The following is a 15,329-nucleotide window of genomic DNA, read 5'->3' as shown; positions in this document are numbered from 1 at the left end:
TGTGTTCCCTCTCAGTCTATTCTTCTCGAGACTAAACAAACCCATTTTTTTTTTCAATTTGCCCTCAGAGATCATGTTTTCTACACCTTTAATCATTTCTGCTGCTCTTCTTTGGACTTCCTCCAATTTGTCGACATCTTTTCTGAAATGTGGCACCCAGAACTCGACACAATACTCCAGTTGAGGCCTAATCAGCACAGAGTAAAATGGAAGAATTCCTTCTTGTGTCTGTGTCTTGCTTACAACATTCCTGCTAATACATCCTAGAATGATGTTTGCTTTTTTTGCTACAGTGCTACACTGCTGACTCATTTAGCTTGTGATCCACTATGACCCCCAGATCCCGTTCCTCAGTACTCCTTCCTAGGCAGTCATTTCCCGTTTTGTATGTGTGGAACTGATTGTTCCTTCCTAAGTGGAGTACTCTGCATTTTTTCTTATTGAATGTCATCCTATTTTCTTCAGACCATTTCTCCAGATCATTCTGAATTTTAATCCTATCCTCCAAAGCACTTTCAGCCTTTCCCAGCTTGATTTTGTCTGCATACTTTATAAGTGTATTCTCTATGCCATTATCTAAATCACTGATAAGATATTGATCAGAACCGGACCCAGAACTGATCGCTGCAGGACCCCACTTGATTATGCCTTTCCAGCTTTGACTGCAAAACATCAGTAACTGTTCTTTGGGAACAGTTTTCCAACCAGGTATGCACCCATCTTTGAAAGATTGCCCACTCAGGTGGGTGGAGATGTGACAGTGCAAGCAGCTTCTTCAGAGCTGCATCACTCCCCACAGCACTGAAGGCTAGTCGTCACCAGTGAGACAGAAGCAGGGATGCTCTTACCAGTTTCACCAGGGCGGAAGAACCCTTGCAGAACATGACGGTCTGGGAATTGGACTCGAAGCACGACCTAATCAGAAACAAAGCTGCATCAGCTGAAATATTCACTCTCAAAGAGTAAGAGCCCCATTTACTAAAGCCAGGGCTCAGGTAGAGGCCAGGTTACCTCCTCCTCACAAGAGGCTCATATAGGATTGACTCTCTTCTGAGAGGCTGCACACAAGAACATCAACTATTATTTGTATTGTGGTGGCATCCTGAGACCCCAAATGGGATGAGGACCGCACATGCGCATACAAGAAGAAGTGACAGCCCCTCCCCAAAGACCTTGCCACTTAATTTGGAACAAGATGCTATAGAAGCCTAACAGTCAGCAGAGAGAAATGAAGGGAGAGGATGAGGGGAACAGAGGGAAGCTCACATGATGTCACAGGGTGCTATATGCACCATTTGATGCTTCCAAGCCATTTCAAAATAAAGGAAGACCATAAAAACGGCCATACTGGGTCACACCAATGGTCCGTCTAGCCCAGTATCCTGTCTTCCGACAGTGGCCAATGCCAGGTGCCCCAGAGTGGAAGAACAGATCAGGGCAATCATCAAGTGATCCAGCCCGTCATCCAGTCCCAGCATCTGGCAGTCAAAGATCTAGGTAAAAGCAGCAAAGAATCCTGTGGCACCTTAGACTAACAGACGTCTATAAGGTGCCACAGGATTCTTTGCTGCTTTTACAGATCCAGACTAACACGGCTACCCCTCTGATACAAGATCTAGGTACACATACAGAGCATGAGGCTGCATCCCTGACCATCTTCACTAAATAGCCATTGATGGACCTGTCCTCCATGAACTCACCTAGCTTTTTTTTTTTTTTTTTTTTAAATGCATTTATAGTTTTGGCCTTCACAACATGCTCTTGCAACAAGTGCCATGGGTTGACTGCGTGTTGTGTGAAGAAGTACTTCCTTTGTTTGTTTTAAACCTGCTGCCTATTAATTTCATTGGCTGACCCCTGAACCTTGTGTTATAGGAAGGGATAAACAACACATCCTTATTCACATCATATCCTCCCTTAGTCGTCTCTTTTCCAAGCTGAACAGTCCCAGTCTTTTTAATCTCTCCTCATATGGAAGCAGTTTCATACCCATAATCATTTTTGTTGTCCTTCTCTGTACTCTTTCAAATTCTAGCATATCTTTTTTGAGATGAAGTGACCAGAACTGCATGCAATATTCATGGCATGGGTGTACCATGGATTTAATAGTGGGATCATGACATTTTCCGTCTTATTATCATCTATCCCATTCCTTATGGTTCCCAACATTGTTAGCTTTTTTAGATGTTTTCAGAGAACTATCTACAGTGACTCCAAGATCTTTCTTGAGTGGTGACAGCTAATTCAGAGCCCATCCTTTTATATGTATAGTTGGGATTATGTTTTCCAACATGCACTACTTCCCATTTATCAACATTGAATTTTATCTGCCATTTTGTTGCCCAGTCACACAGTTTTGTGAGATCTCTTTGTAGCTCTTCGCAGTCTGCTTTGGATTTAACTGTCTTGTGTAATTTTGTATTGAATAAAATTAATTCTCTCTGCTACTGAATGGAGCCATTATGGTCAGATGATTTCACATGCACATCACCGTAGACATAAGCTGTGTCAGGCCTCGTCTACACTACAGAGTTTTGTCGACCGAAGTTATGCTGATATACAGCCACCACTGTAATTAAACCGCTGTTGTACGTCCACACTATGCTCCTTGTGTCAGTGGAGCACACCCACAATAGCAGCTCTTGTACTGACACAGAACAGTGCACTGAGGGTAACTATCCCACTGTGTAACTGGCCACAGGGTGCTTTGGAAAGGGTTTGCAATGCCTTATGGGTCAGGGACAGCATCACATAATAAAAGTTTTCAATGCCATCATTCATGGGCATCCTATTAGATTGCCAGCTGCTTTCAACTTCCCTGGTAACTTGCACCCCAGCCATTTGTCAGAAAGCATGGATCCTGCATTGTGTTCAGTATTGTGCTGTGCGGTATGAACACAAGGCAAAAAAGGAGCCCAATGGGCTATTTGGGTGGGGGATGCCTTGAAGGAGCATTTTAACACTGAGCCACAGTAATGCGTGTTGCTGTAGCGTGCTGAGCTTGGCATTGTTTGCTTGCACCACGCTAGCACCCTTGTTTTGATTGCTGTGTGTGCCCAAAAAGTAACACATTGTAAATCATGTTTTAAAGTAGCACTTGGTAATATGAACGAACTGACATTGCTGCACACTAACACAAGAAGCCCACAGAGGTAGACAGGTGGGTGTGTGAGTGAGAGAGAGGGACAGATGGACAGACAGAGTTGGGGGAGAGTGAGTGTCTTGGCACGCTGTCTCTAAGTTCAGACAGCAGCTGGAAGCAACCAATCCTGAGGCAGAAGCTGGCGGGCAGAGACAGCTGGTGCCCCCGTCCTCTCACCCCAGCTCAGCAGAGACCAGGGAAAAGAGGGGGACACCCTGACACAATCCCCTTCCTCACTCCCTGGCTCTGCACAGCACAAGTCTCACCCTGCCCCCCAGCAGCAGCCCACCCGCCCTGCCTGCTGATGCATGCCAGGAAGAGCAGGATTAAGTTTTGATTTGGTGATTCCCTCTGAGTTCTCCCACAGACCCAGGAGACCTACTCCCTTCCCCAGTAGTGCATTTGCTGCCAGGAGCCACATGCTCAGCTGGGCAGTAGCTATACAAGCTCTCCACGCTGACCAGTGTCAAAACTACCTGGGGCTTTGAAAGGGGAGGGCCGCGTCTGGGTGGCTGGATGCAGGGCAGCGGAGTTCAAAACGGTAAGCAAAGTGGTCATGGGGGGAGGCCAGTTACAGTGACATAATGAACACAGTGTCTACACTGAGACTTTGTTGATCTATCTTTGCCGCAAAAATCTCTGCCCTCTTCTCAAGGTGGTTTCATTTTGTCAGCAAAACAGAAGAGTTTTATCAGCGGGAGAAGCACTGTAGTGTGTACACCTCCACTGTTTTGTAGACAAAACTGTGTAGTGTACAAGACCTTAGAAACGCTCCTCTAAGAGCAGCTGCAAGTGCTTAGGATCCTGGTGGTCACAGTTTAGGCCCTGAAGCTATTTGACCACTAAATTTACACTCAGCCAGAAAGAGGAGAAGGAATAAAGGCTACCTTTGGGTAGCGCTCTAACTTCTCCTTCGTCTGAGCTTCTCTCAAAGATTTTGTCATGAAGGGAGCTTCTTCCAGACGTTTCCTAAATAGGGTGAGAAGGAGACAGACAATCTGTTAGTTCTACCGCTAAGATTCATCTTAACGTAAATGTAAGACCAAAACAGCCAACTGCTGCTCGATGTATCTCTCACTCCCATCTCCATGCCAGCTGTCCTCATATCCCAGTCCCTTCAGCACACCTTCCTCCCCACCACCAGTAAACCCAGAACTGCACCATCACAGCCACCCTAAAAGCCCAAACCCATGTCCCTCCACATTCTCTCCTTCCCCATAAGGCTCCACTCCACTCTCTGTGCGTGACCACCACCACTTGGCAACACTATTCTGAATACAGTGACCAGATAGCAACTGTGAAAAAACAGGACGGGGGTGGGGGATAATAGGTACCTATATAAGAAAAAGTCCCAAAAAACGGGATTGTCCTTTTAAAAACGGGACATCTGGTGACCCTAATTCTGAACCAACTCCTGAATCTGCCCATAATATTATCTTGGAACTCCTTTTTGCTTCTAGATATACGAGATCACAGAACATTTTGAATATCTGTGCCAGTACAGGTTTCATCTTAAGCAGACTTCATGGATTCTCTGCCATTTCTCCTTTAAGCAGAACAGGACTCCAGATCCTCAGCTTCATTAAAACAAAAAACAAAAACAAACATCCTTCTAGCCCTTATGGTTGCGAAGAAAACCTTGAGACCATAACCCAGCTGACACAATGATGCCTGCCTGACTTTGAAGACGGCCTGAATAACTCAGACAAGTGTAAACGTCCCTCTTCACCTCAATCATGGGGTAATACTGTGAAACATCAAAGTGACAATTTCACCCAAGACTATGAATCATTTCACAGTGGATGACTGTAGCAGAATCGTTCTGCTAATGTGCTTATCCCTCAATCCCAAATTGCCACCCACACATCCCCAGATGCAAAAGAATAAATGACCCCTTTCCAGCTCTCCCTCATAATGATGATGCTGTTAATTCCATAACAATACAAAAATATACAACATATTGAAAACTGGAGATGTGGAGGCAGCATAAAATCAGTTGAATTTCTTATCAAATTAATTCTGTACTGATTAAATGGAAAAGAAGCTGCTGCATAATTCCCAGCCTGCCAATGAATCTTAGGATCTTGCCACAGAAGTTAGGGTCCACCATGCTGCCATCTTCAGTCTATGGCAGTAGGAAGAAGAGCAGCAGGATCACACTATCACACACAAAAAACGAGTTAACATGAAGTTAAGACTGGAAGCACTCAAAATTGCCCTGTGTTCATCCTGCCCTGGAAAGCAGGAGTTTAGCTCCCAGAATGTAAATCATAGAACAGTCATAAAATCATAGAACGGAAGGGATCTCAAGAGGTCATATAGTCCAGTCCCCTGCACTCACGGCAAGACTAATCTAGACCATCCCTGACAGGTGTTTGTCCAGCCTGCTCTTAAAAATCCCCAATGATGGAGATTCCACAACCTCCCTAGGCAATTTATTCCAGCACTAAACCATCCCGACAGTTAGGAAGTTTTTCATAATGTCCAACCTAAACCCCTCTTGCTGTAATTTAAGCCCAAATGTCAAACCAAGAAATGCAGAGTTAAGGCAATACTTCCGATACAACAACTATACCACCTGAACTCTGCTCAACGAGTCCCCTCAAGGAGATCAGTGTAGCTTACTTCTGCCAATCAACAGCAAGTACTTCCTAGACCAATGGTCCTGCACAGAGCACAGTAAGAGTCTGTTCAACTGTATGAATAGGAATGCAGGGCACAGAGAAAATGGCACATTTGGTTAGGAAGGGGTAATTGCATTTCCTAATTTCCCAACATTTGAGTTCTGGGAATTAAACTCTCCCATTCTGAAAAAACCACAAAGGGCACACAGTAGTGCTAGCTCCGGCACCTTAACTCCTCATAAACAACATTTTTTGCATGTGAATTTTTCCCGGTTTTTGAGAAAGTGGGGGAAGTGAGGAGGTATGATTCAAGGGCAAATGTGGGTAGAACAAAGTGCTGTGGAGAGTTTTCACGGGCACTTTTCAGGTATCAACCAGAGGTACCACTAGGCAGTAAAGGAAGCCCTACTAGGGCCCAGCAGAAGCATATCTGACATTACATGAACTCCAGGGCATTAAGTGATACAATATTTATGTGGCGAACTAGCCACAGTTTTAGTCTGGATCCATAAAAGCCAGGTTTACAAACTAGATACAGAAGTCAGGCATGCAGGGAATTCAGAGTCATTAGGACTGCAGATCAGCAACAGACTAAACCACCAGCTGGGCTGGTGGATGGGTTGCTCACGTTTCTCATTCACTGAGCTCTTCCTTGCGGAGCCCAAACCGGCCCTCTAGCGCAAGTCTGTTGACCCAGGCTGGGAGGTTCAATTCCATGGGCTGAATAGACATACCCCAAGTGGCATGCCAATTTTCAGGCCAATCCATAGAGCCCTGCACAGATACAAATGTATATCCACGGATGCGGATATCCACAGATGTAAACTGGTACCCATGGAACCACAGGGCTCTCCCGGGAACTGCAGCGGCAGAAGGAAACATGGGGCTGCCACTCCCAGGAGCCAGCATCCCACATTGGCTGCTCCTCTGGCTGTACCATCCTCAGCCCTGCCCACTGGGGCGGGCACCAGGCTCACCAGCAGCTGTCCCTGGTCGCACTTGTGTTCAAGCGGCACGCACACCCCCAGACAGGAGACGCAGACAGCTATGTGGAAGGGCTGGGAGCACTACAGCCAAGACAGAGAAGTAGCTGGCAGAGGGAGCTGGATCCTGGGAGTGGTGGCCCCACATTCTGCTCCTTTCGCCACTGCAGTTCCTGGAAAAGCCCTGAGGTTCTGCAGATACCAAATTATATCTGCAGATAGCCGTATTGGTGGATATAAATTTGTATCCATGCAGGGCTCTACCAATCTGAATATCCATGTGGATTTTAGAGCCCTTTGAGCAGTTCTAGGCAGAAAGCTCTGATCAACCCTAACTATGATGTTACATAGGCTGCTCCATATTTAAAGGAAGATTATGACTCACTAAACACTGAATTCGGAGCATTAATTTACCAAGAAGGCAAAGGGTTTATCTTAACTGAATACTTGTTACAAAATAGGATTAAGAGTTCAGAAATTTTCCTATGCAGGTCCCCAACTTTTAAGAGAATTTGTTCAGGAGCTGTAATCCTTTTTATCTGTAAAAAGTTCAGTATTCCTTCCTTCCCTTTGGGCATCCCCCAGGTGTGGAGCTATGGGTCATCACATCCTAGTTTGGAGTTTATAGTTTGATTTTCACCTTCTGTCACGTCTCAAAATTGATTGATTCCAGCTAGTAACACAAGGCAATTCTGTCATCAAAATTAGAGGGATTTGCTTATTGGCTGCAGTCTGAATCCAAAGCCTATGCGAGTCGTTTCACTGACTTTAATGGGAGTTGGATCAGGCCTGTGTCAACATGCGACAAATAAATGTACAGATAAGTTGGTATTTTCATGCTTGTTCAGTTACCAGCAACTGATGTAATGTCAGATCAGAGCATATGCACCGGGGCAGTGTGAAATGTTGTTTCAGCTTTCATTGTTTTAGGCCCCTGGCATATGAATGCACATCCATCTTTAAAAGCAGCAATTATTTGTGGTGGGGAAGGGGAATCAAGTAGCTTTGGGGTAACTGGCTGAAATTTTCTTAATAGGTATGACAAGATATGCAATAATTTTAAATCCTGTCCCAATGTGGGCACTGTGTGCCTTCCAGTCAGTTTATTTACTTGAGGTTTTTCTGTGATGCTCATCACCACAGTATCTAAACACATCACACACACTGAAGAATTAATCCTCAACACCCTTGTGAGATACGGAAAAATTACCCTCCCTTAAGAGATTCATAGACTCTGGGACTGGAAGGGACCTCGAGAGGTCATCGAGTCCAGTCCCCTGCCCTCATGGCAGGACCAAATACTGTCTAGACCATCCCTGATAGACATTTATCTAACCTACTCTTAAATATCTCCAGAGATGGAGATTCTACAACCTCCCTAGGCAATTTATTCCAGTGTTTAACTACCCTGACAGTTAGGAACTTTTTCCTAATGTCCAACCTAAATCTCCCTTGCTGCAGTTTAAGCCCATTGCTTCTTGTTCTATCATTAGAGGCTAAGGTGAACAAGTTTTCTCCCTCCTCCTTATGACACCCTTTTAGATACCTGAAAACTGCTATCATGTCCCCTCTCAGTCTTCTCTTTTCCAAACTAAATAAACCCAATTCTTTCAGCCTTCCTTCATAGGTCATGTTCTCAAGACCTTTAATCATTCTTGTTGCTCTTCTCTGGACCCTCTCCAATTTCTCCACATCTTTCTTGAAATGCGGTGCCCAGAACTGGACACAATACTCCAGTTGAGGCCTAACCAGGGAGGATAGAGCGGAAGAATGACTTCTCGTGTCTTGTTTACAACACACCTGTTAATGCATCCCAGAATCACGTTTGCTTTTTTTGTAACAGTATCGCACTGTTGACTCATATTTAGCTTGTGGTCCACTATGACCCCTAGATCTCTTTCCGCCATACTCCTTCCTAGACAGTCTCTTCCCATTCTGTATGTGCGAAACTGATTGTTCCTTCCTAAGTGGAGCACTTTGCATTTGTCTTTATTGAACTTCATCCTGTTTACCTCAGACCATTTCTCCAAGTTGTCCAGATCATTCTGAATTTTGACTCTGTCCTCCAAAGCAGTTGCAATCCCTCCCAGTTTGGTATCGTCTGCAAACTTAATAAGCGTACTTTCTATGCCAATATCTAAGTCGTTGATGAAGATATTGAACAGAGCCGGTCCCAAAACAGACCCCTGCGGAACCCCACTTGTTATACCTTTCCAACAGGATTGAGAGCCATTAATAACTACTCTCTGAGTACGGTTATCCAGCCAGTTATGCACCCACCTTGTAGTAGCCCCATCTAAACTGTATTTGCCTAGTTTATCGATAAGTTTATCATGTGAGACCGTATCAAATGCCTTACTAAAGTCTAGGTATACCACATCCACCGCTTCTCCCTTATCCACAAGACTTATCATCCTATCAAAGAAAGCTATCAGATTGGTTTGACATGATTTGTTCTTTACAAATCCATGCTGGCTATTCCCTATCACCTTACCACCTTCCAAGTGTTTGCAGATGATTTCTTTAATTACTTGCTCCATTATCTTCCCTGGCACAGAAGTTAAACTAACTGGTCTGTAGTTTCCTGGGTTGTTTTTATTTCCCTTTTCATAGATGGGCACTATATTTGCCCTTTTCCAGTCTTCTGAAATCTCTCCCGTCTCCCATGACTTTCCAAAGATAATAGCGAGAGGCTCAGATACCTCCTCTATTAACTTCTTGACTATTCTAGGATGCATTTCATCAGGCCCTGGTGACTTGCAGGCATCATGGTAGACTGAGGCACAGAGAGACTCTGGACCAGATCAAGAGATGCAATCCATCCCTTATATACTGCTCTGGCAGTGCCAAGGGGCCAGAAGGCAACCAATCTCTCATGCTGGTGATTCCTCCTACATCACACAATGTACCATACAGCCACTGACATTAGGAGTAGGTTGGGAGCTGAGAAGGGGCTATTATCAGGTAGAATACCATGGAGAAGCCACTAGGCCACTCTAAAATAAACCAAGGCCAGCACATAACCAGCTCTAGGATCAGGGAATCTTCCTAGATGGGAAAAGCAAAGAATCTGGCACAAGGTCACAGAGCAGATCTGTGACTGAACCAGGAACAGAATCAAAATCTCCTAAATTCCAGTCTAGTCCCAGAACCCCAATCCCACCCCCACCCCTCCAGCACTCATTAATGGAGTGTTTTCTGTTCTAGTCTGTTGACTAATTCTATTGTGTTGTTCGGTAGCTCAGCTCTTGATCTGAAAATTACAAATGCTCCAGATCTGGAACCTAGCATGTTCTGTCCTGGACAGGTGCCAAGCTCCCTGCTTAAGCCAAGTGATTAACAACAAGATTAAAGTCTGAGATCTCTCAAATCACCAAGGACAGGAGAGTTTTTTATAAGACTGGGGAGCTAGAATTCCCAGGTACACAGAGCCCAACCCATCGATCAGACCAGCACCTTTTCCCAAGAAGCCAGCATAATCTATAAAGCATCAATGCAATACATTCAGAGTGGAGAAAGGAGATGGAGGAACTTCAATTTCTAACGAAAAGAAAGCTTGCCTCTCATTCTGCAGCTGGGCCAAGCGTTTCCGCACATCGTCCACCGTGACTTCAAAGAATTCATCAGGAAGATCCTGTGGACCAGCAGACAGTGGCTCTTCCAGGTCTGGATGGCACACGACTGTCTCTCGCTCCAAAAGCTGCAGAGCAAAGAGGGAGCACAGGTTAGACTTGTATGCTATGCCCCAGCTAAAGCCAAAGCATAGCACAAAGAATCAGACCTCAGCATTTGCAAAGTAAGGTCCATTCACAGGCTGCATCTCTCTTCTAGGTAAGACCTACCCACAGGGATCTTGTCAACTACATAACACACAGACCTTATATTGTACTGCAGCCCTAGCTAACCATTCCCCTGCTATAAGTACTAGAGAGCTGCTCCTCTCCCAGTGTCTGTCCACAACCCCAAATCTTCCCAGTGGTACAGCACAGCTGCCTTCTCCCCCCTCCCTGGGGGGACGCATGCCACGTACCTGGAAGAAGTCCTGCTACAAGCACCTGGATGTCTGAAACTTGAATGAGACAGAAGAGGAGAAAGTGCTGCAATCCCCAGAGCCGAGAGAGGCAGGCCAGTGGGAGAAACGAGCTTTTATGGATAATATACAGTTCTGTAACCAGGGGCCTCTGACAGCTAGTTGCCTGCCTGACATGGCCCAAGACTCCATGATTCAGGATATTCCTATTTAAGCAAACCTTTTGGCCCTCCTCTCTCTCACACATACCCGCCAACCAACCTCCAGCACACCCCTGCACATGGCCTCCTGTCCCATTCATTCTCCCATGCACAGGGCCCCCTGGGAACACAAAGCGTCTCTCAGAGACAATGCAAATTACAAGGCAAGGTTTGCTTTGTTTGTGGGCACCAAAGGGTAATTTGAGAAATTAAAAGAGCGAGGTTGCGTGGGTGGGACCCTTGGCTACTTTTAGAAAGTCAACTGGAGTTAGCTTTAACTAAAGGGTGAAGGAGCCTGATTGCAGCTTTCCCTGGGCTGGGAAAGAGGAGTGCCCAGAGCTGCAGCATTCCCTGGACTGCGAGCACAGGAAAGGTTCCTGAGCTGCCAAGATGCCCTCTTAGAAAGAGACTCCTGCATATCAATCTTCCAGCACTAGCTGTTTACAGAGTTAGGTAACAGCTGCATCAGTGCAGCTGTAGTGCATCTGGTGAAGACGCTCTATGCCAATGGGGGAGCACTCTCCCATCAGCATAATTACTCCACCTCCGTGAGAGGTGGAAGCTATGACAGCGGGAGAGCATCTCCTGCTGACATAGCACCAGTATAGACACTGCTTAGGTTGATCTAACTTGCGTACTGGCAGTGGAGTGGTGTCTTTTTCACAACTCAGAATTATGTAAATTAAATAACTTAAGCAGTAAGCAGTATTAGAGGGGTAGCCATAAGCAGTATTAGAGGGGTAGCCACGTTAGTCTGGATCTGTGAAAGTAACAGAGTGTCCTGTGGCACCTTATAGACTAACAGATGTATTGGAGCGTAAGCTTTCGTGGGTGAATACCCACTTCGTCAGACTCATGTATTTAAGCAGTACTGTAGACCTGCCCTAGGTCTCCCTTCAAGCCAGGCAGAGGAGGCTACCTCTCTTGCATCATTCTGGGCTTCACACTTTGCCATCCTCCCAAACAGAGGTAATTAGATTTGATCTCGCTGCAATGATCAACTCTAAGCACATCTGCAGCCTTGTCAAATAGTTTTGTACCCATCACCTCAGGAAAAGCCTGGGGAAAACATATGGAGCATGCAACATGCCCTGAAGGGTCTCTAGAATCCCCAAGAGAGAATTCCAGAGTCAAGGGACCTACCAGCAGTGCGACATTTAATATAATTGAGGCTACTAACTCAAGCACCTTGACTAATCATGACAGTGGCAGAATCCCACAAGAAGAGAGACAGGCCAGGCCCCAAATCATTTAGGGCTTTGTAGATTAAAGCCTTCAGCCAATGCATATCAAAGCATAGATGTAACATGCACTTATAGGGATACTCCACTTCAGAGGAGGGCAGCTACATTCTGGTCCCCTTCGCTCAATTGCTTTTCCTACTTTGTGTTTAACTCCACTGGGCTACAGTATGCCATACGAGTCACACAGACACCTCCACTGAGACAGCAGGAGGCCAAGATCCTTCTTCCCCAATTTCATTCTCTTTCAGCTAGTCAGAATTACAGATAAGTTGTGCAATAAAACCAGGATCATTCAAAAGTTAAGTGCTCTTATCTCCATGCCCATGTGCTCCAACACTGCCTCAATACCTGCCAAATACTAGTCCAGCTGTGCATCTGCTGTGGTATGAAATACTCTTTTCAACAGCACTGAATGCTGAATATCTGAAACAAATTCTGAACACGAGTACAAAAACAAGCCTCTGAGTTAGTGACTGAAATAGTGTAACATTTCTCTCTGTAGAATATTCAACTTACACTAGAGATAAGAAATTCCAAACCTGTCCAAGGGGTCTGCAAAAAAACCCAATGCAAACAGAACAAGAATTCCCACCCACTTGACCTTTAAGCCAGACCCCAACAGGACACTGACAGCTCTCAGCTTTAGAGAGAATTGCCGTGGATGGATCTGTAGGGCAGCAGCACACAAGTTAGGAGCCTGTGCCCCTGCAGAGCTCCTGCCATCCAGTCCCTACAGTTGCACCAGTTCCGATGACAGAAACATGGAGAGCAGCACATCTTGTACACACGGGCCTACCACCGAGGTGACCATTTTGCAATAGATGATACAGCCTGAAGAGAGACTGCTACTGAATAATAATACTTCATCTAGGTAGCTTCTTCTGTGGTATCATCTGTGCCCCCTTCCACTCCATCGCTACCCATCCACACAAACAGTACCTATGAGCTGGAAGGGCCAATCTGTTTCTGTCACTTCACCCAGTCTATGTTTTACCCAAAGGGCAGCAGCTGCCATTTGCTGCTTCTTGTCCCATTGATACTCATTCCCTATATTCCATGGGCCTTTCTGAGTCCGGTTGCTTCCATCTCAAGTTTGGGTCAGAAATTATCTCAATTGGCAACTAATAATCTTAAGTATGAGCAGAGTCTGAAAGCTACCTTCCAACCCCCACTCCTGTGAGCAGCGTCACCCAACAAGGGGACACAGTAAATGGCATAAACACGTCCCTCTGTAGGAGGTCCAAAAGCCTGATCTCAGAGCACCTGCTGTGGATGAAGTCTCCCCACAGACTCATGCCCCTTAGCTTCTCAGAGCCAGGGGCAGCTATGTGTTCTCACAGGCAATGAGGGCGCTCCAGGAGCAACAAGCTAAGGCTGCCCATACAGAGGAGACTGCCAGCTACATCCTAATCCCATCAACTGAGCCCAATCCTGCTATCCTCACCCCACCTCCACCTCACAGTTTAGTCCAGATTTCTCTGAACAGGAAGTCATGGCAGAGGGAAACACTCGTTAGCTGACACTAGGAAGTTCCGCTCTCTACTGAGATAATTAATGGGAAGGGCCCATTGTACCTTTCTCCAGCAGCAGCTCCTTCCGGGAAGCTTAGAGCAAAGGCATTGTAAATCAGGGAGATGATAAAACTCTGCAACACCAGTTCCTGGTCATGGTCTCCAATATTTCCTGCCCAAAGTTGAGTTTTTAGGCACTTCCGATCAATATGATGGAGCCATCCATCAGGCCTCAGTATGTCTATACAAGACACCCAATGTCAGCAATAATGCCTATTGGTTTGAGGTCATCACTTTGGCTCTGAAAAAGGGAGCAGTGGAGTGAAGCTCTAAAAGCTCCTTCTGACTTCAAAGCAAAGTGGTAGCCAGACCCAGCTCCTCTCCCCACTGCAGTGAGCTCTATCTCCAGGGGAATTTGGAGTAAAGCTACCTTCTAATAATTAACGTTTTGACATCAAAGCTAGCATGCAGCTGGTCTGCAAACCATTCTTAGCCCAGAAATGGAGAGACACCCGCACAGATTTTATCCAGTCTCTTCATTTCAATCCAAACACCACACACAGGCACAGCATTAATGGGAAGATTCTTTTACTAAAATGGACCTTTGATGTTTAAACAAAAAAAATTGATTTGTTTTGGGTTTTTTCCTCAGGTCTGAAAAGGGACAAAAAGCAGATGACATGTGGCTGGACCTACATTCTGTGCTGCTGCTGGGAGTGAGAAGGGCAGAGAAGGGCAGGAGTGGAGGTGGAAGCTCAGCTTAATCAATCAGCAGCAAAGGCATCCGAGATCAAAGGGCATGAAAGCATCAGTCAAAGTCGCATTCTGTTGAACGTGAGGGCAGAAACCTCCAGCAGCACCTGCTCCCAAGGCAGCTCTCACAAACTGGGAGTGGGAGGCTGGCTCTAACTGAGTAAAACAGCACTACAATTCCAGTGGAGATAAGACTTGGGAGGCTAGAACATAAACTAGAGTCCTCCGCTGTGTGTGGTCAGAGTCCCAGTCAGCTCTCCAAGCCTGTCTAAACCCAGGCTGCAGCACAGCGTCCCATATAGCTACAGGCAAGACATTAAAGGGGAGCTAGGTTTGGCCCTACACCAGCACAGAGAGAGGAAGGATGACACCAGCCCTTCTGATTCTTCAGCCATATTCCTACTGAGGAATGAGAGTCAGCTCCCCACTCCTGACTCCCATATAACTGGAACAACAGCCAGAGGGAGACAAGCTCAGCCTGGGCAGGCAGCAGGCACATCGTCCAGCTCTTCAGGCTCAAACCCCTCCCTCTGAGGGGTTCAATTCCAAGGACCAGCAGTCTGGAGCATGCATGAATAGTCATAATTTAACTGGAAAAGCACCCGTCTACTACACTATTTGGGGCTCAGGAATCCTTACAGGGTCTGGCTTCTGCTTCTAGGCAGTGAACCCTGCTCAACAATGGGGAGCACCCACAGAGAAACCTGGCCAAGGAGGAGATCATGGAGACATGCTCCACCCTGTTGAGCTCTCATGAAGCCAGGCTCTCTGAACCTCACCAGACATTTTTCATGCAACTTCTAAGATTTTATTTGTTTAATTTCTTGACTGGGTCAGGTCTA

At 45.9% G+C, this 15,329-nt stretch overlaps 1 protein-coding gene across 6 annotated transcripts in view; it reads right to left on the bottom strand.

Annotated features, from left to right (window-relative positions):
• ASPSCR1 (ASPSCR1 tether for SLC2A4, UBX domain containing) overlaps positions 1-15,329 on the bottom strand; it is a 91,178-nt gene that overhangs the window by 33,804 nt on the left and 42,045 nt on the right. For all 6 annotated transcript variants that reach the window (XR_003996575.1, XM_030533967.1, XM_030533968.1 and 3 more), the window contains exons 8-10: positions 10,310-10,449; positions 4,030-4,111; positions 849-915 (exon numbers count right to left, since the gene is read on the bottom strand). Coding sequence is in view for 5 of the 6 variants with exons in the window: in XM_030533967.1 (XP_030389827.1) it covers positions 849-915; positions 4,030-4,111; positions 10,310-10,449 (289 nt within the window). In the remaining variant the exon portion in view is untranslated. The remainder of the gene's footprint in view (positions 1-848; positions 916-4,029; positions 4,112-10,309; positions 10,450-15,329) is intronic.

Source organism: Gopherus evgoodei, chromosome 15 (assembly GCF_007399415.2).
Source record: "Gopherus evgoodei ecotype Sinaloan lineage chromosome 15, rGopEvg1_v1.p, whole genome shotgun sequence".
Classification (NCBI taxonomy): Eukaryota; Metazoa; Chordata; order Testudines; family Testudinidae; genus Gopherus; species Gopherus evgoodei.
This window is presented reverse-complemented; position numbering and strand designations above follow the sequence as displayed.